At 33.3% G+C, this 25,875-nt stretch overlaps 1 protein-coding gene across 5 annotated transcripts in view; it reads right to left on the bottom strand.

Annotated features, from left to right (window-relative positions):
- Positions 1-25,875, bottom strand: part of RAP1GDS1 (Rap1 GTPase-GDP dissociation stimulator 1) — a 155,101-nt gene that overhangs the window by 46,967 nt on the left and 82,259 nt on the right. For 4 of the 5 annotated variants that reach the window (XM_047718031.1, XM_047718030.1, XM_047718032.1 and 1 more), the window contains one exon: positions 9,807-9,953. The exons of the other annotated variant lie outside the window; for it this stretch is intronic. In XM_047718031.1, coding sequence (XP_047573987.1) covers positions 9,807-9,953 — 147 coding nt within the window. The remainder of the gene's footprint in view (positions 1-9,806; positions 9,954-25,875) is intronic. 5 annotated transcript variants of the gene reach the window in all.

Genomic DNA, 25,875 nt, shown 5'->3' with positions numbered 1-25,875 from the left:
GGGTGCAATACAGATGCATATACAAAGAGATATAAGGCAATCAACGCATGCGCTGGTGTGAACACTTACCTACCTACATTTGAATTTCAATGGTTCCAAGTTCTTCAGGTCACACTCATGGAAACTCCAAAGAATGGAGATCTGGAGAGAAGATCTTAAGTTGAAGAACCTTTTTCCCCCTGAGTTTTAAGTTTAATGTTTAAAACATTGGTATAGATAGATTATAGGTCCAGAAAAGAATCCCAGTAACTCAACTGAAGTTATGTTGATCCGTATTATAAAGAATAAGTTCCTTAAGAAGACTGCAACACATGTTTACCTTATTCATAAGAAAAGGCACTTACAGACAGTAAGATTATTAAGCTTATCAGTAATTAGGACTTAATGATGAAACTTTGTCAAAATAATATACAATTCAAAATACATAGTCTCTACATCAGTATGCATATATAGTATACTATTCATAGTAAAGAAGTACAATATTCCTATTTACAGGCTTGTGTAAAAAAATCTATAAGCAAGTAAATTATACACAGCTGACACAATAAACACAGGAAAATATAAATCTTATTGACTTATAATACAAATTAGATAAAAACCATTTGGGCATAACAAAGACTGAAGAAAATTGCCCCTGACTAATGATATATATATTTCCAAAAAAGGATACAAAAATTAAAAATGACGTAAAACAGTGAATAGAAATGTTAAGTTCAAACAAGTTGTAGGGAAATAGTGAAAAGTAAGCTGACTTTACAGCTACCAAGAGGATGATTTGAAGTTAAAAACTTTGCACATCCACATATGCAGGTACAGTTTTCAGTTACTTATTAATATCTTTTTGTTGACTGATGGAGAAAAATGGAGGAAAGTGGAGAACTTTTATTCTAAACCTAGTAATGAGCATATAAAAGTAAAAATATTTACAACAATTATTTTAAAAGCCCTCTTCAAACAAAATATGCATTATATGTTCTATACTCAGATTATGTCTATAATTTTAGCCCCAGGTTATACATTTCAATGACAAATAGTAATTTCAGGGAAAAAATAAAATCAAAATTCATTAGCACTGAGAATACTGGAGGTTTAAAACAATACATTTACACAATTGTTTTCTAACAGTTAAATAAAAAATAGAAAAGAATTCAAACTTTTTTCCTAGATTCTGAAAATAAGACTCTATAAGAGCCAAATCTCCCTTTTGTATGTTTTAGAAATAACGAAAAAACAAGTGAGTATGACATAAAATAACAGTAAAAACAAAACCCCAAAGCAAAATCACAAGAGAAAGGAAAAGTGTTTTTTTATTATTTATTTTTTTTTTTTTTAAAGATTTTATTTATTTATTTGACAGAGAGAAATCACAAGTAAGCAGAGAGGCAGGCAGAGAGAGAGGAGGAAGCAGGCTCCCTACTGAGCAGAAAGCCCGATGTGGGGCTCGAACCCAGGACCTGGGATCATGACCTGAGCCAAAGGCAGCGGCTTAACCCACTGAGCCACCCAGGCGCCCCAGTTTTTTTATTATTCTTAAGTGACCTATGCATATACTGTTCTCAATCCAATGACACATAGAGTGATTATGTCTTAACATAGTAGATAATTTCTCCCCCCTTGGACTCCCTTCAGGTTAAATTACTACTACAGATCAACTTTTGCTGTAATGAGTACTGCTACCAAGGAAATTTCTACAGATAAGTCTACTCTGATTAAAGGAAACTCTATACTTTCATCTCAGAAAGAAACTGTCTTTTGAAGATCAAAACTTTGTTTGTTTTCTTTTAAGAGGACTACTGCCAGCTGTTGCTTAAGCAGCTCTTAGTGGGAGAAATATATCTGTCTCTGCTCTCGAATGGCATTGCCGAAAGGAAGGCCATATCCATAGGAGGTGTAAATTTAAGTTTATAGTTTTGTATAGCAAATTAAGCTCATTGCCAGGTTAATTTATACCACCACATGTATATCTTACAAACAGATTATGTTTAAAAACAAAAATTATTTGTTTTACTGAAGGATTTACTGGCTTTAAAAATCCCCAAATATTACTAGTTACACTGAAGCATTACTATTATTAAGTTTTTACACTTTAAAATTAAACAGATGTTCTTCACAATACACAGCTATGTTAAAAGATACATCTATATAACCAAAAGATTTCTGGCCAATCCCCATTTTTCAAACAGTATTTACTTAAAAATTTTTCATTTAACAAAATACAGGCAATTTTGTCTTAACTGGATTTTACTTGTAGTTAGAAAGCAGTATTACTAATTTCTATACGAGTGATTTTATGTATGATACTTCTCTGCCTTGAGTTTCTCTCTGAATGGCTATTTGAAGCAGTCCACATTGAAAATGGACTGATATGTGGCCCAAATCCATTATTCACCTCTGGCTTTAGCCTTAGCTCTTGGAAGGCCAAACATCTGAATACTTATTTCAGTGGTATTTCCTACAAACCTATACACGGTCAATAATCATGGGCTTGATACCATCATGTTTCAACTGGTATAGTAACATCAATATAAAAACAAGGCCTACTCTTTCACTTTTACTGTTACTACCTAAATATTCATTTTTATTTTTTATTTTTAAAAAAGATTTTATTTATTTGACAAAGAGACAGAGAGAAAGCACAAGAAGGCAGAGCAATAGCACAAGAGGGAGAAGCAGGCTCTCCTCTGAGCAGGGAGCCTGACGTGGGGCTCGATCCCAAGACCGTGGGATTATGACCTGAGCCCAAGGCAGCAGCTTAACCGACTGAGCCACCTAGGTGCCCCTAAATATTCATTTTTAAATATAGGTAAGCATTCCATATATATAGAAAATCTCCCTATGTGCTTCATATGCTGAAATTCTGTCATTTAGTTGAAATGTAAATATATATTTATATTGCAGTATTTAAAATGTGGCAATAACTAATAATGGTGAACTATGCAAATGTAAAAAAATTAAATCGAGGCAGAATAACAGAGGTCAGATTTCCTACCATCTTTAGAATTTACAACATAAAATAAATGTTAGGAGTTGTTTTTAATTTTTAGTTACTTTTGTTCAGGCCATGAATCTTTCAAAAAGAAGTGCAAATTGGGAATTCTTTATATCTTGTGATGATGAATTAAAGTCAGAAAGCCAACCCTGCCACCTCAAATTTTCACTATGAGGCAAATCTCAAAAATAATCTTCAATAACATCTATGATTAATTATCTTTAATCCAGACATAAATCAAATAAAGAAAAACACGTTAGAGAATGAGGAACCCCAAACATATCTGTTACACTACTGCCTTTAGTTATAATTTGGTATCTATTTAGTATCACAATGCTAAATGCACCATTATGATTATAAGAAAATCTAGGAAGCTAAAATTGCTAAGTAGTATTTCTGTAATATAAAGCCAAACCTTAAATCATTAATGAAAAAACTGTAACAATAATTTCATTTTTTGTGATAAAATTTCAGATGCTTACATTCAGAAGTTCATTCTATAATGGTCAAAGCTAAACATTAATGCTACTACTTGACCATGTGGAATTAAACCGAATGTGCATTTTGTATACTTCTACTAAAAAACAAATTCTTACCTTATCCATTAAGTAAGAGCATTATTATAGTAATTTTTTAGAAGGATTATGATGAAAAGCTAAGCTAATCCAATAGGTCAAATTTATAGATTGAATTAGCAGGAGGTACAAGAACAACTAACTGTTCTGTTGTTCAGTAAAACAATTTGTTTAAAATGACATTTGTAGCAGAACTTCTTGAGCTCAACCTGGATGAGTAAGTAAGAATGCTCTCTGTTAGACAAACAGTAAAAATTCAGAAATTTTTTACAAAGAGAAAATGGTAAATAAAGAATTATACCATATATTTTTTTTAAAGCCTAAATGACCATAAAAGTCTTATAGTACAATCTGTTTAACACATTAGAGTATTTTAATTTGACAACCTGGACTTCAAAAGATGCAAACTTAAAAGCACATCTCCCTGGCCTTTATAAACAAGGGGGGGAAAATGAACAGAAAATACACTGAAATGGTATACTGGCAAATTAATATGGGGAAAAGACAATAAATTACAAAGATAAAATTTTATATTTTGATTTTTTTTACCTTAAAGTTAGGCAAAAATCTTTTAGTATTTAGGAATTATGTGTAATTATTAATTAGCTTGTACCCATAGTAAATAAACTATGGAAACAGTTCCTCACTTATGCAAATCAAATCATTTTCTAAACATCTAATATCTAGGAAGTATTCTTTCTCACCTGTAATAAACATAAAAATAAACGAGTAGCTCAGGCCAAAGTGCTTTTTAGTTTTTAATCAGGATTATTCCTTATTAACTTCCATTCTTCCTATTTTAAGTATGAAGAAAAACTAAGCCAGTTACTAGACTGAGGTTACCAGGAAAATGATTAATAGTAAGATTAAAATTGTGAAATTGTTGCTATTGGTTGAAATGAAGGTAGCAGATATAATTAATTACATTAATTGTAATGTAGTTACAATTAATTACATTAATTACATATCAAGTAACCTTTATGTTAGAGAGAAAACACTTTACAGGCCTATTTTAAACAACTGAATTTATATGCTGGACTGAATACTTAAATTCAATTGTTACACTCCAGTAATACACCCATGCATTTGAGCTCGATTTCCTAAACCACACAGATGGCCTCCCTTCAAACATAGTTCACTTATCATGAGTCTGTACAGCAAATAAATGTGAGAATTATTATTAGAGTATCCCAGAGAGATTTTAGGAGCCACGGAAAAAGAGAAATTAGTTTTTCGGTAACAGGGAACTATTAAGATATTAGAGAAAAATCAGCTCTATTTGAAAAAGCATATATACATATACAATTAAATATAGATCACATGTATACACATATATATCCTCAAACTGAAATCCAAATATCCAATATACATATTTTTCAAACTGCTATCATATATATACATATTTCACATATATATAATACAGCTTATATAAAGAAGCCAGTCATGAACTGTGTATATTATGTTAATCATTTGAGAAGGAAACTAATTTTTCCTTCCTTGATGGCACATTTATTTCTTCTGTTTCTGTCTTATGGCACAGCTTATGTACAACAAGTAACTTTAGTCCTTGCTTTAGTGCTTACCATCAATGATTTTAAGAATTATATGCTAAGTGAAATAAGTCAAGCAGAAAAAGACAATTATCATATGGTTTCACTTATTTGAGGAACATAAGGACTAGCATGGAGGACATTAGGAGAAGGAAGGGTAAAATGAAAGGAGGAAATCAGAGGGGGAGAGGAACCATGGGAGACTGTGGACTACGAGAAACAAACTGAGGGTTTTAGAGGGGAGAGGGGTGAAGAGATTGGCTCCTGTGATGGGTATTAAGGAGGGCATGGACTGCAAGGAGAACTGTGTTATACGCAAACAATAATTCATGGAACATTACATCAAAAACTAATGATGTACTGCATGGTGATTACATAACATAATAAAATAAAAAGTCAGACTTTGAAAAATAAAAGAAAAAAGAATTATAACAGACTTCTCTCTATATTTTATGTCTCTGGCATAGGTATATTCAGAAAAAAATTAAATTCTCAATTACAGAGTTTTCCAAGAGATATTTACTGATTAATCACGGTCACCATGGTTATTACATATTATAGGTAAGATAACAAAAATGGTGACCATCAACAGATTCCTGAACAAGGTGTTAAATAACGCCAGTGCTTTGCTTTTGATTACTGGTTTGCTTCCATTCAAACTGCAATCAATTTTCAAGTATACATGCACAGATTTTTTTTTTAAGTTTGTGGATCACCTACAGTAAATTTTTGGCACCACCATCAGGGTATTTTCAATGCTACTTTTTGCTACTATAATGAACATGAATAGGGAATATCAAGTAACATAGTGGGCAAGTTTATAATGCTTCTAAATTAATAAAATATATTTCAAAAACCCATTTTTCTTCCAAGTACTGATTTTGTTAATAAAAAATTTTTTATACAATACTAAATATCCAGAAGTCAATAAATATTTGCCAGACTTGTACTACAAGCTAAAATGGTGTTATGTTTGAAAATAGATCTGAACAGGGACGCCTGGGTGGCTCAGTTGGTTGAGCAGCTGCCTTCGGCTCAGGTCATGATCCCAGCGTCCTGGGATCGAGTCCCGCATCGGGCTCCTTGCTTGGCGGGGAGCCTGCTTCTCCCTCTGCCTCTGCCTGCCATTCTGTCCGCCTGTGCTCGCTCTCTCTCCCTCTCTCTCTCTGACAAATAAATAAATAAATAAATAAAGAAAAGAAAATAGATCTGAACAGAAGTTTTAGTCTTTGCTGCAATATTTTGGCATTGGGTAACCAAAGGCAGAAAAAAAGATACCCAAGAAACTAATGAGATAAAAATAACTATAATAATAGGTCTGAGTTTCTTGTTTATAGGATAAGTAATAAATAGATGAAGAAAATATAGGAAGTTCTGCATATTTCCTCAAACTGACTATCAAACTGTCAACATGTTTTGCTCTAACCAGAACTGTCAAACACTGAGACTATTCTGGAGAGCCACAGAATTGAAGAGTGCTTTTCTGCCATGTGAAAAATAGGTATGATTTTCCCCAAAAGGATAAATTTTAAATGATTTTTACTGGGAAAAAAAAAGTTTTTCTTATTCTATTTAAACATGATTTTATTTATATAATATTATGGATACAACTTTTCTGGCTAAGCAATTATAACTTTTTCTATTCAGACATTCTACACTTACGAGTTTGGGTATAAAAAATTTTAATTGCTTCACAAATGGGGAAACAAAAAAGTATATTCAGCTCATAGCTTAAAAGTGTATTGTCCTGAGCTGGTTCAAGATTTTAAAACTCATGAACCTGGAGTTTTATACAGTTTCATCAAAGGGCACAAAAACACCTTTACCACATACATATTTTTATAATTTATCTGTCTTACATGCGGTTAGGAATTTTTTTTATTCCCTACTTAATGGATTTAAAAATTGAATATGCTCACAGTTGTCCACCAGATGGACAGGAATCAAGATATCTTAAGTGTCAGTTTGGTGTCAATTTACTTTTAGGACTAATATACAATTTAAAAATATCATCCAAGAAACTATGTTGGTAGATCTTTGTGACCATTTTCAGCACTCTCTTATATTTACATAAAAAAAAATAATCTGTGAAGCTAAAGGAATAACTCCCTATGAACAAGGCTTAAGCTCTTAGGGCTAAGGACACAGTTAACTTTTCTGGTAGAGTAATAATTTATCACTCAACTTCTCTACTCAGTTACCAGCTTATGAGGCTTATGTACTGAAATCCAATAGTAAATACACATAAAAAGGAACTTCATTTTTCCATGCTAATAAAAACTGCCCCATGAATTTCAAAAAGCTCTATTTTTTTTCCTCAGTGACTCATCTAGGGGTACACAGTCAGTATCAAATGATCTAAAGTTAGCCAAAACGACCCAATATTTAAGTAGGCAAATCTTTAAACACACATTTTAAAGAAAAGAGTAATCAACAGAATAACAAAGATACAATAATTAAGCAAAACGAAAAGAATATAATTTAAGTTAAAGAGTATTAGGGAGAAAAAGAAGCACTTCACAAACTTTGATCCCCATGACAGACAAATGTAAATGCAAGCAGAGGAAAGAAGACAGTTACATGTTTGGCACCTGTTTAAAAAACTAAAGATAACTTTACTTCTATTTTATCTAATAACTTTTGAAAGCTGCAGTCCAATCACAGGTTTACAATAATGGAACAAAAACACTTCTGCTCTGATAATGTTCTGAGAAAGTTAATCAAGGTTTCCAAAATATCTAAGTTATTTTTGGGAATACTTGCCAGGAAAAAAGCCTACCCTTAACAAAACAAAGATATTATGCATTTCAATTGTGGACTCTGCATGTTGTTAATCATTTCCTTCTCAATACACATATGTCTACACATTGTAATATCCTACTATAGGGACTCAAAGGAAATCAGTCTCCTTTGGATTAGAATGAGTGATATTTTTAAAGACCATTTGGCCATTTGATATGCTTTTATACAGATCTTTGAACAACTATACAACGAGTGTAAATCCATAATAAGACTAATCCTTTTATATCCAAAGCTGCTCTAATAACTTCATGGCTAGTTTCTTTCATTTATCTTTCTAAACCATTCTTCCATTTAGCATCTTGTCCCACTTTTTCAGGTGTCCAAGATAAACACCCAATGAAGATGGGTGTCCAAGATGTCCCAAATGAAGCTAAAGCGCCATGAGCAACTGGCCAATGATTGCTTCATGCAATTCAGATATGTGTGCATAATGGTCAAATTTCAATCATTTAGGAACCAGCTATTCATTTTATGGATCATGCAGACTCATTCTGTTTCTCCTGTTCATTTTTTCTTCAAAAGTGAGTCCACTACGGGGGAGATAAAAAGTGGTACCTGACCCTATAAAGGCTACCATTTGTTACTATCTTGAGTTTAAATGGCTAGCCATTTGTCAATTAAAAACTATTTATTACTATTATTGGAAATTTTAATTCAGAGGTATAAAAACAGGTATCCTTTGTATAGGATATGACCTGAGAATACATTCTAAGTTTAGCTTGTACCATGCTAAAAAAGCGCATGTAATCCAACATTTAAAAATCAGACATCACATGAAAAGCTACATTTGCAGCTCCCCCCACACCCCCATCTCCAAATGAAAAGATATGGAAGTAGCTGGCCAAATTGCCATACAGAAACTATAGACTAGAGGAGGGTAGTAGCTCTCCCTGTTCAATGGGACAAGGGTTACAGTCCCCACTGTTTGTGCTTGTCACTAACACCAAGGACAAATGTCAGTAGCCATTCATTCATCATCAATGTTTATCTTTTTTTTTTTTAATTATTGAGAATACTTCTTTGGACTCATGACTACCAAAAGTGAAAAATGAAAAATACGCCTAAAGTTTCATGGGATTCTAGAACACATGAAAATGAAGAATAATATTACATGTTCAATATGCAAGTAAAATAGGTCTCTGTCAAAGACTAAAGCTTAAGATGCCATTATAAAACAAACCACAAAAAGATCTGAAGAGTGTTATAGCCCAGAAATCTATCAGAATTTTTGAGTGTTCGATCCATGCTGTAATTCATATAAGATGATACAATTTTTATGACACCTAAAAATATAGTGAAGCTTTCATATCACCATTTTTATGTTCATTTAATTAACAACCATATAGGTTATCTGAAAATTTTGACATGTCATTTGTTGCCAAGTTCTAAGAATGTTTTACAGAGAAAAGAAACTTCTATTTAATTTCTAAAATCAGAATCCACAATTACTCTTTACTTTTCTAATGCCAGATTTTATTAAAAGATTTTTTCTATTCTGACAAGTAAATCTAGTATCTAGATAAAATAATTTTACAAATATAGTGTCTGTGTTTTAAAGCTACTCCTGGTATTAATATAAAGTAATAAACATGAAACTATTTTAATACTGCTTATTTCGAAAATGTGCGTGAAAAATATTATAGCATACCATTATGTTGTTTTCGTTTTTGGTATTAACATGGGTAACCCTTCAAAAACTTGTCCCAGTTAATAAATTAGAACATTCTATATTTTTGAAACACTGTGATTTAATGTTGGCTAATTATTAATTTTACTTGTCACTTATGAATTCTTTGCTCATAATTTTTCTGAATATTTTTGGTCTGTGCTATAGTAATGATTATTTTTAATCTTCCCCCAGAGATAAAGCAAGTTTTCAATTTTGTTTACCATTCTCATTGCTATAGTTCATCAGCATGCCACAAAAGACAGTCAAGAGCTTCTCATTGGCGGGATCTGTTATACTGCACAGTGACCTTAAATGGTCAATTACAATCTGTGCACCACCTGCTTGGTCAACTGCACTTCTGCCCTCATCTGTAAAACAAAGAGTTAAATTAAAAATAAAAGAAAAAAGAAATGTACCTTACAATTTCAAATATAAAACATAACAATGTTATTCCTTATTTAGTGAGTAAGTAGAAAATAAACCTAGGCTGGGCATTAAATATGTCTTTTTGGAAAAACAAGACAAGTAAACATGGAAATGGGGGTGGGATGGGGACAAGAGACAATCACTTTTTCAGAGAAAAAAGTTTATTCTCACTGACATCATATAGGAACTTAAAGAATCTGTGTCCTAGGAATGTATGACTATCACATGTGAAAATTTTCACCTGCTCTTTCACAAATGAAAATTCTGTGTAAGAGAAAAAAACAGGAACTAATATTTTATAGAAATTTTTTTTCTGAGCTTGGAAACCACTAAATATACCTATCAGTGTTTTTCGAAGTTAGTTGTTATCAAAGAAACCATCTAACTCACATAATAATTCTATATCACAGTAAGCATCCTTTTAATAGCATTACTATAGTCCACAAGCATGCTCCTTTTCTCAATTCTTGCTATGGAATATATAAAGAGCTTTAGAAAACTTTCTAACCCCTGAATGTAGGAATGGAAAGAGATGAAAGAAAGTATGTGTCTTTTTAAACCTGTCTTTCCTCATATAAAAGATATGTGACAGCCGTAAGTATGAGCCACATATGTGATTTAAATTTACTAGTAGCCATTATGAAAAAACACCAAAAACATGTAAAAAATTTATTTTAATGATCTATTTTATTAAATCCAATAAAACATGATCCCAACATGCAAACAATATTTTAAACTTTTTTTGTGATAAATCTTTGAAATCTGAGTGTGCTTTACACTTATAGTCACATGTTAATTCAGACAAGCTACATTTCACAACTGTTTAATAGCCAAATCTGGCTTGTAGCCACCATACTGGACAAGGCAGCTACAGAAGCATAGTACAAAAGGTCAGTAAAAGAAATAGCTCACAAGGGTATTATAACCACTAAGTAAATGAAAGATTTTCATTTTTCTAATAAGAAAACTGAAACTAAGGTCATATCTTTATAATTGTTCCTGAATCATATTAGACAATGAAACAATATATATCAGTTCTTATGGTATACACACACACACACACACACACACACACACCCTTATATAGCACAGCCTCATAAATATTTGCTTGGTAACTTTGAAAAATTTTCAGGAAATCCATACTAAAGTGAAATAACATATTTTTGTCCACTTAGCATTGTTGTGTTGTTATACAGTTACAGAATGGGAACCTGTGCTCATCAGCTAATGAGATCACAGAAAACACTGAACTGTTAAAATAACTAGTCAGATAAGCCAGTCAAGAACACTGGTCAGATCCCATTTTGAAATTTAACACCCAAAGTTTCACTGTCCAATAACATAAATGTAAATTATCTCAATTGTTGGGCAATTTGTATGGGTATGATGTCAGAGAAAAGTGAACATTATGATTATAAATCTAAATGTTCAGACCTTAAATAATATAAATATACAATACATGCCATGCCTAAAATGTGTAGCTTAAATCGTCTTTGATTCAGATTGCTGATTAAATATGGGCTTTCAAAATATAAATCACACAGGCTTAGGACTTAGAAATCTTAAGAGAACTGCTAAACTAAGCCTTAAATTCATATCCTAGGAAACTAAGACTTAGAAACTTTGTGGAGCCTATTTGTAGTGAATTTTAAAAGCGAAGCTGGCTTCCTAACACCAGTTAACTATCTGGGGTGCCTGGGTGGCTCAGTCAGTTAAATGTCTGCCTTTGGCTCAGGTCATGATAACGGGGTCCTAGAATCGAGCCCCCGCCTCAGGCTCCCTGCTCAATGGAGAGTCTGCTTTTCCCTCAGCCCTCCCCGCAACTCATGTTCTCATTCTGTTTTCTTTCTCTCTAATAAATGAATGAAACTTAAAAAAAAGTTAACTATTCAATATTCAAAATATTCAATAATGCAATAAATTTCAATACAAATTTATCCAACAAATCTGTTCATAAAATTTAATAATGCAGTAAAAAAGAATATAACTGCAATTAGAAGGCAAACCACATATTTATGTCTGAGAGCCACAGTGTTTTTCTTCTTTTCCTTTCCTTCCTTCTTCAGTTCCCTTCCTCCGTCCCTGCCCTGTTTCGATTATTTGCAACATAGCTTTTCACTCATGTATTATCAGCAGTAGGTTATAGAACATAAACTTAATCTCTGTATTAGAAATTACATTATACCAAATCTGAGAAGAAAAATAAAGCACACATAATAATAGATAATCTAAGATAAAAAAGTATTAACCACCACTACAGGACTGTTTATACAGTTCCTTCCTCACCCCCCTCATCCCACCTTTGACAAGTCATCCAGGGAAATACGGTTAAAGATAAATTTATCAACATATTTTAAAGAATTAGAGGATGCAAAAGAATAAATGACAATGTTGTATTCTATTACTCTACCAAAACCAGTGAAAGAATATGTCTTTACAGGTATCTTTTGAATCATTTACAATACATAGTAGATCATCTGTCATTGCACAAGTCCATATAAATTGTTCTCCCACAATAAAGGTAGCTCTGCAGTTTTATGTTACAATATTAAAATGAGTACTATTACTGTTCACTTAAAAATAATTTACAAAAGCTCCCTTATCCTAAACTTTCTTATCTCCAAAATACAGGCTGACTGTAACTCTTCTCATAATAAATAACTCCTAACTTGTGAAGCATCCTGCACTGTCACTTCTAGAAATATATTTTAATTTCCCATAATTGTGAGTTATCCAAACACTGGTGAAAGTGCAGCCCACCAACTCTCTAGGCGCTGCTACATTCTCTAATGATGACTTGTCATATGAAAGAAGTTTCTAGCACAAGTATGGTATTTCTTCACAGTAGTTAAGAGCAGAGCTATAAATCTAAAGAGATACTACACTTCCATTACTCCTCAGTAGCCAAAACCAGGAAGCAATAAAACTTGTATGTCATGGTTATTATGTCTCACAAATGAGAAAAAAAATGTTACCAAAAAAAGTTACCAAGTTGATATTCCATTATCAGGTACAAGTATATGGTAAGGTTGAGGAAAAGACCTAAAATAACCACTGAATACAATCTCTGTGACACGTAACAGTGTATTCTAATTTCAGATTTACTTGTGTATTTTCCCAACTAGGCTCCCTCTCTGTTCTGGGCAACAAATACCTAGTACATAGTAGACACTCAGTATTTACTGAATAAATGGGGCCTCTGCTTAGATTGTGGTAAATTATCATTCACCTAAAGGATGAATGTGAGTGAGTGAGTGTGTGTGTGTGTGTGAGAGAGAGAGAGAGAGAGAATGAGAATGAAAATCACTTATGTGCTTTTGTCTTCACCACCACAATATGGTTATGGAATAGTTTAGCTTTGCCTGTTTTTTGAACTTTATTTAAATGTAATCTCGTTGCATTTATTCTTTTGTGCCTACCTTCTTATACACAATATTACATGTGTGAAATTAATCCATTCTGTTACATGCTTCCTGATATATAATATTCATTGTATGAACCCATCTCAATTATTGGCCTATTCTTCTAATGAGTGTTACTTGGGTTGTTCCTAGGCTTGAGCTATTCTTTATAATACACAGATGGTACTATTGGTTCACTGAATTTGCATAACTTCCACTTTCTCCATAATGACAAACAGGTTGCCAAAGCCAGTGTACACTCCCTCAAGCAGCATGTGAGTTCATTGTTCACTCCTCCACTACTACTTGGGTATTATTTTATTTTTAAGATTTAGGAAATCTGGTAGGTAAGGTTGAACCTGTTCCAGACTATACAAAAGCCAGGTCTTTGCTGGCAGTCTACTTTTCTGTACTTTCAATAAGGCAATTCATTTGGTATTGAGTGTAGATAGCATTACATGGGAAAACAAAAACAAAAACAAAACCCAACCCATAACAGTTCAAGCAGAAAAGGAGAGAAAGAAACAGATAAATGCAGAGATACACAGATGTTAGAATTTGAAAGAAAAAAATGTAAAGACAGCTAAGTAGCTAGTAAAAGGTGCCTATCAAGCCTATGTAAAAACACGACTAGGTGCAATTCTGGAACTTTCTTACATTCATGCTTTATAGAAAAGCCTTATAATAACAACAGCAAATAAACTGTTGTTGTTGTTTGTTTTTTTTTAATCATTTCTATCATCACCAGATTTCCAAAAGAGGAGATAAGGTCCAAGTATTTGAAAACACTGAGGAGGCAGAATGGTATTAGATGTAAAAGCAGCCTATAATCTGCAATAGCAAATTTTATCTAAAATTAATTTTTTACAATTTAAAAAGTCTATGATTAACATGCTGCTTCCACTTCTGTAATTTAAACATCACCTTTTTCATATTTCTTCTCAAATTCTCAGTATGAAATACAAATTTAAAAATCCATTTAAAGGGGCGCCTGGGTGGCTCAGTGGGTTGGGCTTCTGCCTTCAGCTCGGGTCATGATCTCAGGGTCCTGACTGAGCCTCGCATTGGGCTCTCTGCTCAGCGGGGAGCCTGCTTCCCCCTCTCCTTTGCCTGCCTCTCTGCCTATGTGATCTCTCTCTCTGTGTCAAATGAATAAATAACATTAAAAAAAATATTCTCTAAAAAAAAATCCATTTAAAAACTTATGCCTACATACATAATTGATATTAGTTTCCTCCCACCCTCTGATTATTTGTGTAACAAGGATCTTGGTTTCTTATGCATCCATTTGCTCAAATGTACTAGCCAAAGTAAGGATCCTTTGTGACATCAGGAGTGGTCACTGTGGTGATGACTATGATGCACACCTCAGAAAACGGTGACATGAGAAAAATAAACAGTAGGAGCTGATCACACAGTTCTCATCTAAATTTTGTTACAAATTACTACTGAGAAACATGAGAAAAATATGTATTATGCAGATACTATTAAATAAATTAGCTTTCATGTTTTAAAAGAAATTGTATCAAATAAAAATAGTTCACCTTTAACATTCTGAAGGGCCATAGGTTTGTGACCACCTTCCTCTCTGTTTTCTTTTTTTTCTTTTTTAAGATTTTATTTATTTGACAGAGAGAGATCACAAGCAGGCAGAGAGGCAAGCAGAGAGAGAGAGAAGGAAGCAGGCTCCCCGCAGAGCAGAGAGCCTGACGTGGGACTCGATCCCAGGACCCTGAGATCACAACCTGAGCCAAAGGCAGAGGCCTAACCCACTGAGCCACCCAGGTGCCCCTCTTCTCTGTTTTCTATAAAAGCTTCCTGCACATAATGATCTGCAAGAGCTAATTAATGATGCCGGCTGAACATAGGCTGCACACAACACTACAGTAAGTGCTAGAGTGCTTTGTATAATTAAAAGTGGAAAAGAGGATAAAGCTATAATGGCTTTTTAAGGTTACTGATGGCAAAAATGAAAGCTAAGGCATGGAGAAGATAAATACAAATGACTTATATTGTAAATGTATTTTAGAGATATTATGATAAGTGACCTAAGAATATAAATTATAAACTTTATTTTTCTCCTTTTCTCAACTCAGACTTTGCTTAAAGAGATCATGATTAAATACCAGCATTCTGAATTAAAACTTGGGAAATCTGAATTTTAAATCCATGTTCCCTCATTAAAGACACACAAAAAGGTATAATACTCTGCCCTTCATTTCATTAAGACAACAGCACTGTCTAATATCGATTAAGAATCTAGTTTTGAGGACACCTGAGTGGCTCAGTTTGTTAAGCGACTGACTGCCTTCGGCTCAGGTCATGATCCTGGAGTCCCAGGATCGAGTCCCGCATCAGGCTCCCTGCTTGGCGGGGAGTCTGCTTCTCCCTCTGAACTCTTCCATCTCATGCTCTCTTTCTCTCTCTCTCTCAAACAAATAAATAATATCTTAAAAAAAAAAAAAGAATCTAGTTTTGGAGATTCACTTTGGAAGAGTTCTTTGGTATCTTCCCCTTCAAAACATTTTTAGAGTGTCCATGAACTTAACAAATATTAAGTCTAATCTATAACAGCTGTCCAAAATGCACACTAAACAAAGAGTGGTTGATATGATAAAATCTGTTTCACATAAAATTAGTTAAAAGCTTAAAGAGGCACAGTATAGTAACACAAGTTGTACGTCCAACTCAGTCACTAATCCATTCAATGAGATCCATTTTGAGAGTGAAACATTTCTAAAACTCCTAGAGAATGTGTTTTTAATAACAATATTTAGAAACACAACAAGAATGAGCAAACTACACAATCTTTTCTTAAACTGAAAATTATAAGCCTCATAAGCATGGACAAAGTCTTAAACTATGCTGCAGTATCTTTTCACATGTCCGTCACATCACCCATGAGGACCCACCCAGTCCCAACTTTCTAAAATCCCGCCCTTTCTCAACATCTGCATTCTTAACAGAAACCGTATTTCCTGCTCCACAGAGAAAAGAGAAGACACAATCTTCCTCATTTTTTCACCTTCCTTCTACTATTAGATGTAGGAGCATATGTATCCTTTTCCAAATACTTTTAGTATCCCCTGTTGTAATTTAAGTTCGGTTATAGCTAAGTAAAGATAAAGAAAATAAAGAGATTTATTTTCAAAATAAGGGAAAACTTTTACTCTTCAAGTAAAGAAAGCTGTAGACATGTCATAAGCTAAGGTCTCCAAGGAGCTGAATGCAAACAACATTTAATAATTAAATCCGAGGACTAGTCCTTGTTGAGAGTGGGAATCTGAATTTCTTTGTTACCGAAAATTTGAAATTTTAACTTAAGAATTTCAATAAAGGTAGAAGTTTTTAATATTAGAAAAACTCTATCACTGAAGTAATTTCCAGGTTGTAAGTTTTGTTAAGTTTGACCACAAGAAAGCCTCTTAATCTCTGTTGATGTGCTTCCTGCTCTGGAAAAGGGGGAAGCAGGGAAGAAGACTGCTGGGCTTCTTTTTAGCTCTGACACTCTCTTATTCATTTCTATTTCAACTTCTATTTTTACTCTATTACGAATGCAGGAAGTGCTAGTATATGCTGTGTTTGGTTTTGTTTTTAATGTATTTAAAAAAAAACCCTCAAATCTTGCTATTTTAACTTTCCAATCATTAATCATTATAATTCAGGCACTTATTTTTATTTTCCCCAAGTAACTATTACTAGAAACTATAAGGACTTACGGTAAATAAATGAAACATTCTTTTCACAAGCTAAGCTGGAAAGCTGAGACCTGGCTTTTTTCCTGCTGAGTTCTGAAAAATTATACTATTAAGAAATAATAATTTTTGAAGTGCTCTTTCTTGGTGAACACAAAGGTGATTCAGAGTAGATGCTTAAAGTCAAAACAATTATAACTTAAGTCCTTACTAGAGTTAGTTTGCAAAAAGCAACTAAAAAGATGCCATGATAAAATTTATTTTAATGAAGTTCCACATTGCTTTTCTTCAAAATCCACTGCTATGCCACTTTTAAATCTAAGACTAAATATTTTATTATGATAGAATCTGAACACATGTAAATATATTCTGAACAAGGATTTGAGAACAATAGACAACATAAATTAGACTCTTAAATGCAGGGATGCAAATACTATTCGGAGTCTTCTTAGTCAATATCAAACTATAACTAGAGACTAGATTTTAAACTTCAAAGAGCCCATTAGCTCTCAGTGAATGCCAGCCACATGTGTTACAAAATTCAGATGTCTTAGAAAGCTAAATGAACAATATTACTGAAAATCCCCAAACTACCCTATTACTGCACTAAGGAAATGACTGAATTTCCTTATTTTACCAGAGCTCTATGTAAACAATGGTCCAAATAAGCAGCAAATGGGATAGTTTATATCAATTATTTTTATTAAATATGACTTTTAAAAGGTTAGCTGCTTTTCTCAAATTTACCTGAATTGAAAAGGAATCAAATATCAAAATTCTTCCTAGAAAGTTAAATTCATGACACAAAGATATACTCATGAGTGTATTTTTAGTTTGCCTTTCAAATTCAGTAGTTTAATATCATTACCTGTTTGAGATAATGTTACTGATTTAGGAATATGCTTTTGAGATACAGACATTATTCCTGCTTATTATGGGTTAAATTGTGTTCCTCCAAAATACATGTTCAAGTCCTAACCCCCAGGACCTCAGACTGTGACCTTATTTGGAAATAGGGTCACTGCAGATGTGAACAGATAAGATGAAGTCATGCTAGAATAAGGTGGGTCCTTAATGCAATATGGCTAGTATTCTTTTTTTTTTTTTTAAGATTTTATTTATTTGACAGAGAGAGAGAAAGATTACAAGTGGGTTGGCAGAGAGAAGGGGAGAAGCAGGCTCTGTGCAGAGCAGAGAGCCCAATGCGGGGCTCAATCCCAGGACTCCGAAATCATGACCTGAGCCGAAGGCAGAGGCTTAACCCACTGAGCCACCCAGGTGCCCCATGGCTAGTATCCTTTTAAGAGGAGAGAGATGCAGAGAGGAGAATGCCTTGAGAACATATAGAAACACAAAGGGAGAAGAGAGCATGATGTAAAGACAAAAGACAAGAATGGCATTTACTGCCACAAGCCAAGGAACTCTTGAGGAAACCAGAAGCTAGGAAAGACAAAAAAGGCCTCTTTGCATACAGATTTCAGAGGGAGCACAGCCCTGCTGACACCCTGATTTTGGAATTACAGCCTCCACAACTACAATACAATAAATTTCTGTTGCTTTAAAAGGCCATCCAGTTTGTGGCATTTTATTATAGCATTTATAGAAAACTAATACACTTTTCCACATAAACAATGTGGAATATTCAAGCTTCATACCAAAAAAAGTATTTGACATTTAAGTAACCCTTTACTATATATTCAGTTTTTATACATTTCACTGAAATTATGATTTCACAGATCACTAACAATATATTTCAAGTATAATATAAGATTTTAATTAATTGTCAGTATACCTGTGCAAACTGTGATACTAGCACATCCAAAGGAAAATTAGTTATTTCCTCATTATTTAATCTTACTGTCTTTGAAATTTTTTTCCATTTAGCATCAAAATGTTTAGAACTGGTTTTTACCCTGTGGACTAATAGTAATAATGATGGAGACTCCGCAAGGTGCTTGTGAACAAGTCTACTGTTGGAAGAGGAATAGGAATATGGAGGGAATCCCTTTGTGGTACATGCATACCACATTTGGTATATACATACCACCTTTAGGCATGCATAGATGGCTGAAGGGAAAGCCAGAATACCAACTACCCCTATCTAAGCACAAGGTCAGAAGAGCCCATTACTAAGAGAGTTTGAAGACTACTGCACTGAAATAAAGTTAGCAACAGCAAAGTGTAAACCCAGTTCAACTTCTGACTAGATTGGCGGAACCTCCAACCTATATTAACTGCCTGAAATAAAAGGAAGTGTTCTTACCTCTGGGGATTAAATACTGTTAATTTCAGTCTCTACTGTTTTTCTATACACAATGTCCAGCACTCAATAAAAAAATTAAGAGATATATTAAAAAAGAGAAGAAAAAATAACCCACTATCAAAAAATAAACCAATTAGCAGAATGAGACTCATAGGTGGCCTACATGTTAGAAATATCAGATAGGACCTTAAAATAACTGTGATTAATATATTAAAGGATCTAATGGAAAATGTAAATAATATTCATGAACAGATTTAGAATTTTGCTGAGAAATGGAAACTTCAGAGTTAAATGGTGATGCTACAAATGAAAAACACAATATTAAAGGTGAACAATTAATTCAAGAGGTTGTGAACAGTAGACTCAAGAAAACCAAAGACTCGGTAAATGCAGATCAAAGGAAATTATAAAAACTAAAACACAAGGAAACAAAACGAGTAAGGGGAAAACCTAAATCACCTAAGAACTGAAAGAAAATCACAAACAATCTAATGTAAGTGTAACTGGAATCTCAGAAGAGACAGAGAACAGGGTAGGAGAAATATTTAAAGAATGAATGCCTAAGAAATTTCTCAAAATAATGAAAGACATCCTGCTACAAATCTATGAGGCTTAAGGAATCCTAAACAAAACAAACAATAAAAACAAAAAACAGTCAAGTTGCTGGGGGGAGGGGAGAGAATCTCTTGACGGCAGCCAGGGTGAGGGGTAGAAGGGTGGGAACTACTTTGGGGATAGCAAAAATAAGAAAAACAGTTGATATCCCATCTAAACTATTCAAGCTAGAAGACAATGGAATGATACCTATAAAATACTGATACAGTGCTTTAAAACTTTTTTTTTTAAACTGTCAACCCAGAATTTTTTATCCAGTGAAAGTATCTTCAATAGTTAGGCTGAAGTAAAGAATTTTTCAAACAAATAAAAGCTGAGAGAATTCACTGACAGCAAATCTGTTATGCAAAAAAATGTTCACAAGAGTTTTTTAGGCAAAAGGTATACAATACTAAAAATCCGTATCTACTCAAAGAAATGAACACTGAAAACGACAAAAATGACAGTAAATATTAAAAAGCTTTCCTCCTATATGTAAAGATAATAAACTGTCTCAAGTAAAAAGAACAATGTACTGCGGGGTTTCTAATATATGGAAAAACAAAGTGTGTAACAATAATAGCACAAGGTGTAAGAAGGAAGAATTAGAAGTATACAGTTATAACGCTGTTAAACTATATGCGGTTTGATATAGTATTTGAAGGTAAACCGTGGTAAGTTAAAGATGTGTATTGCAAACCACAAGGCAACCACTAAAAAACTTAAACAAGGTACAGCTAATAAACTAATAAAGGGAAAAATAAAGACTACCTAATTTTTCCAAAAGAAATCAGAAAAAGATGGTAGAAAGAATAACGAAGAGTTCAAAAAAATCAGAAGACAACTAGCAAGATTTCAAGCCAAGCCAACCACACAAAAGTCACTTTAAATACATATGGTCTAAATCTCCCACTTAGAAGGTAGAGATATATTAAATAAAAAGCAAGATCCAACTATGCTATCTACAAATAACCCACTTTGAATATAAACGTATTCAGATAAAAAATGAAAAAATGATAAAATATTTATTATGCAAACACTAATCAAGGGAAATTTGCATCTATATAGTCAGACATAGCAGACACAGAACAAGCAGTATTACCAGGGATAAAGTAGGACATTATACAATGTTAAGAAGAAACAACAATCCTAAATAGACCTTCAATATTTACAAAATAAAAACACATAGCTAGAGAGATTAGCACATTCAATTATAGAATTGGTGCTTATTAAATGTTAATTTAGCCTTTGCATCAGGCACAGTGGATAAAAACAGAGATTTAAGAGGCCTTTCTTTCATAGAGTTTCTATTCCCATGAGGAAAAAAGCAGTAGTAAACAGAATAAAAGTTTCAGTACAGTTTTTACAGGGTGCTATGGAAGCACAGAGAAGGTATATGTCTTCTGGAGGAACAGATGAAGGAAAATGAGAAAGGTGGTTTACATAAGACTTCACAGAAATTAAATGTTCATGTCCATGATAAACATAAGTGTAGTTACCTATAAATTATGAATTCATAGTAAGATTTATACAGTAAAATTAAGTGCTTTCTCTAGCTCACCTGTAATATAATTATTATTTAATAGGAGTAATAATTCTTAAAGTACTGACTAATCACATATGTTACATAATCATTTTGAGGTGTTTCAAAAACTTTGACCAAATTAGCATTAATTCTCCTGTCTTTATTTATCAACGTTTTGGGGGGTACCTATGATTCTTCATAAACTTGAGCTATAACTAATTCATAGTCATGGAGAAAAAGTATGAAGGAAAATATTTAAGCAGTAAACAAAATTTAGTTTTTAGAGTATAATGGAAGCACAAATTAATTAGTTTTACATGAAAGGGTTAGAAAAAGGTCCACGGTCATGTTTTCTAGAATGTCTTTCAACACATCTATTTTGTGTATAAAAAGGAAAAAAAAGTGTACTTCTGTGTTTAGATCCTGATTCCTTTCCTTATTTACTGAGGAAAATTTATGTAAAATAAACTACAGACCTAAAGTATATAACCGATGAGTTTCAACAGTTCTGTATACCCTAGAAACCACTAATCAATATATCAAATATTTTACCACAATCAAAAGATTTCTCAATGAGATATCACCTCACATCAGTCAGAATGACTAAAATTAAGTCAGGAAATGACAGATGCTGGCGAGGATGTGGAGAAAGGGGAACCCTCCTACACTGCTGGAGGGAATGCAAGCTGGTGCAGCCACTCTGGAAAACAGCATGGAGGTTCCTCAAAAAGTTGAAAATAGAGCTACCCTATGACCCAGCAATTGCACTACTGGGTATTTACCCTAAAGATACAAATGTAGTGATCCAAAGGGGCATGTGCACCTCAACGTTTGTATTAGCAATGTCCACAACAGCCAAACTATGGAAAAAACCTAGGTGTCCATCAACAGATGAATGGATAAAGCAGATGTGGTATATATATACAACAGAATACTATGCAGCCATCAAAAGAAATGAAATATTGCCATTTGCAACGATGTGGATAGAACTAGAGGGTATTATGCTTAGCGAAATAGTCAATCAGTCAATCAGAGAAAGACAATTATCATATGATCTCCCTGATATGAGGAATTGAGAGGCAATGTGGGGGGTTTGGGGGGTAGGGAAGGAAAAAATGAAACAAGATGGGACTGGGAGGGAGACAAACCATAAGAGACTCAATCTCACAAAACAAACTGAGGGTTGCTGGGGGCAAGGGGGTATGGAGAGGGTGGTTGGGTTATGGACATTGGGGAGGGTATGTGCTATGGTGAGTGCTATGAAATGTGTAAACGTGGGGATTCACAGACCTGTACCCCAGGGGCTAATAATACATTATATATTAATAAAAAAAAAATAAAAAGATTCCTCAAGTTTCTCTCTCTCTCTTTTTTAAGACTTTATTTGAGAGAGAGAGTGAAATAGTCCTCAAGTCTCTTTACAAGACATCTCTCCCTCCACCTCTGGCCTCAGACAAACAACGTCTTCTGTCAGTATAGATTATTTTGCACTGTGTGTGTGTACATACATATATTAGATATAAATACATATATACATCGATTAATGTATTATGTATTCTTTCAGGTCTAACACTCTTTTATCTCAGCTTAATGATTTGGAGATTCATCCACAGGGTCAGGTATATAAGTGGTTTAATCTTTACTGCTAAAGAGTATTCCACTGTATGGATATATGACTATTTTTTAAAGATTTTATTCTCTATCACTATTTTTTTTTACTCCATTTACCTATATTCATAGACATTTGTATTGTTTCTAGTTTGGGGCTACTGTGATACAGCTACACTGAATGCTGACACACAAGTACTTGGGTAAATACCCAGGAATGGAATAGTTGAATCATATGGTATTTGTTTATGAGTGTATCACTATTGAACACTATTATTTAAAAGAAGAATGTGATGTGCCACTTAAAAGTTCTATTTAAGACATTTGCAAATACTAGGGGTGCCTGGGTGTCTCAGTCATTAAGCATCTGCCTTCAGCTCAGGTCATGATCCCATGGTCCTGGGATTGAGCCCGGTGCTGGGTTCCCTGCTTGGCAGGAACCCTGCTTCTCCCTCTCCCACTCCCCCTGCTTGTATTCCTTCTCTCACTGTGTCTCTCTCTGTCAAATAAATAAATAAAATCTTTAAAAGAGAGAGAGAGAGAAATTTTCAAATACTGTAAAAACTGACAATCTTTAAAGAAAACACAATTAAGCATTCTTGAGCATATAAGAGACACTTTAAGTGCTCATAAAATTGAAGTGAAACTGGCTGCTTCATAACTAGGTAAGCATAGGGCTTCTCCTTCTCCAACAACAATTTGGCCACTACAAAGAAGCACCAGCCCCATTCTACAAAACTACTTTTCATGTATAACTTTTCTAATTAATTTTATAACAAATAATCATCCAAATCACAAAATGAGAAAAAATGTCAGGGTGAAAAGAAGTAAGTCTTGATAAAAAAAAAAAACAACTAGAAATAATAGAAATTATGTCATGACAATTCAGAAATCTGAAGAAGAAAAATACAATCATATCTTCATGTAAGAATAATAGTACAGCTCCCACTCTCAGAAATTATTAAATATTTTCACCTGGAGGCTTGGTGGTCAATCAATTTTAACATCAAGTTACTTTTTAAAAAATGGCCTATGATTTTCATTCAGTAATGGTTTCCTGCAATATATACCAATCTGGAAAAAAAGACTTGGCATATCTCCATTTCTTTCTTTTCTTTATTATAAAGCACTATATAATACTGACCTGATCTAATAAAGGTTAAGTGATACAAATGACATATATTAAATACTTGTTAACTGACCTATACCATATTACGTGGAATAAAGAGAAAAAACAGCTATCACCTTGTAGTCACTCAAATGACAAGCTGTTCAATTGAAAGAACCTGTTTCTGTGCTTTTATCTTCTTATCACTGCTTATTTTAAGAAGGTTTTTTAGGAAACTGAGGAACTTTTTTTGCTGCTTACTTGACACATTACTAAGGTTTTACTGCCTATTTGACACATTACTAAGATTTCACTTAAAACACAATATCAGAAAAAATGTTATGCTAGTGAGCTACTAAATGGAAAAGATCACTTTACAATGCCAATAAATTAGACAAATTTAAAAGGGTGTATCGCCGTAAAAGTTGGACAAAATAGAATTTAAAATATTTGTTAAAACTATGCAAGATGTGTATAAATTCCTTTCTGTCATTCTTTATCCCATGAATGGAAGAATTTATTCAGGACATTAAAGACTATATAATTTTAATTTTCATCATCTAAATACCTTGTATACGGAAGAAATAGTATGAAGCAATAGATATTTATCTGACAACTTGAAGGGGATAGCCATGTTTGTCTAGTTGGTTTATTGAGAATAAAACTCTCAGATTGTTATCTGGTTTCCTTAGTTTTACTAAGAATCCTGATCAAATACAATGTCTTATATTTCCCAGTGAATAAACAGGGAAGTTAGTATTTTAGACTTTTACACTCATCTACATTTACAGAAAAGGACAAACATAAAGGATCAAATATGATGATAAAGCATGTTTATGGACACATAATACTTTTTATATAATGTTTTCAAATTCGGGAAAACTAAGGAGCTTTTTCCATCATCATTTGGTTCTACTCCATCTTCTTTCAATTAGGTAGTTTATTTTTGTGATTTATAAGAAATTAAACAAAATGCTGGTTTAGGATTAGCTTTGCACAGAGTTCTTAGAGCATATTCCTAAATCTGCAGTTCTAAGAGCTGAAACATTAACACTAAAGCATAGATGTATTTAATGATGTACGTATTTATGAAAGTGGTAACTTCCTCAGATACAGTACTTATACAAACAATGAACCACAAACATGGATTTTAGTTCAGCACTATCCTGAAAAGTCACTTGAATTCTCAGACCTCAGTTTTCTTACCTGTAAAATTTGGAAGGGGTGGAGTAGAAGACTTAATTCTAAAAGTCTCTTCTATTTAAAAAATTATTTAAAAAATTATGAATTCTAGGTGTCTTTACTCCCTAAGCTTTCTAATTTCTCATGGTTCCTTGAATCTACACCACCTACCCAGGTGTAATTTGAACATGTTGCTAAATGCAAGAAATCCTTTAAACTTTTTGGGTGTTTATCCCCAAAATGTACACAAACATAAAGATAGAGAAATCGCCCAGCTGTCATTTCCTCTTGCCTATCTCTCTACTAAGAACTCAGACTTATTACTGCCCCCAAGAAAGCAAAATAGGTAGCAATAACAACAAAAGTCAGAAAAACATAAAAAAAAAAAAAAAATCTGTGCTCTTTCCTGTATGAGTAAACTGCCCTAACCTCCGTCCAGCTACTCAAGCCCTAAATCTAGAAATTACTCTTGATTTCTTTTACTCTCT

The sequence above is a fragment of the Lutra lutra genome, chromosome 2, assembly GCF_902655055.1.
Source record: "Lutra lutra chromosome 2, mLutLut1.2, whole genome shotgun sequence".
NCBI lineage: Eukaryota > Metazoa > Chordata > Mammalia > Carnivora > Mustelidae > Lutra > Lutra lutra.
Note: the sequence above shows the minus strand (reverse complement) of the source record. Positions and strands in the feature narration are given on the sequence as shown.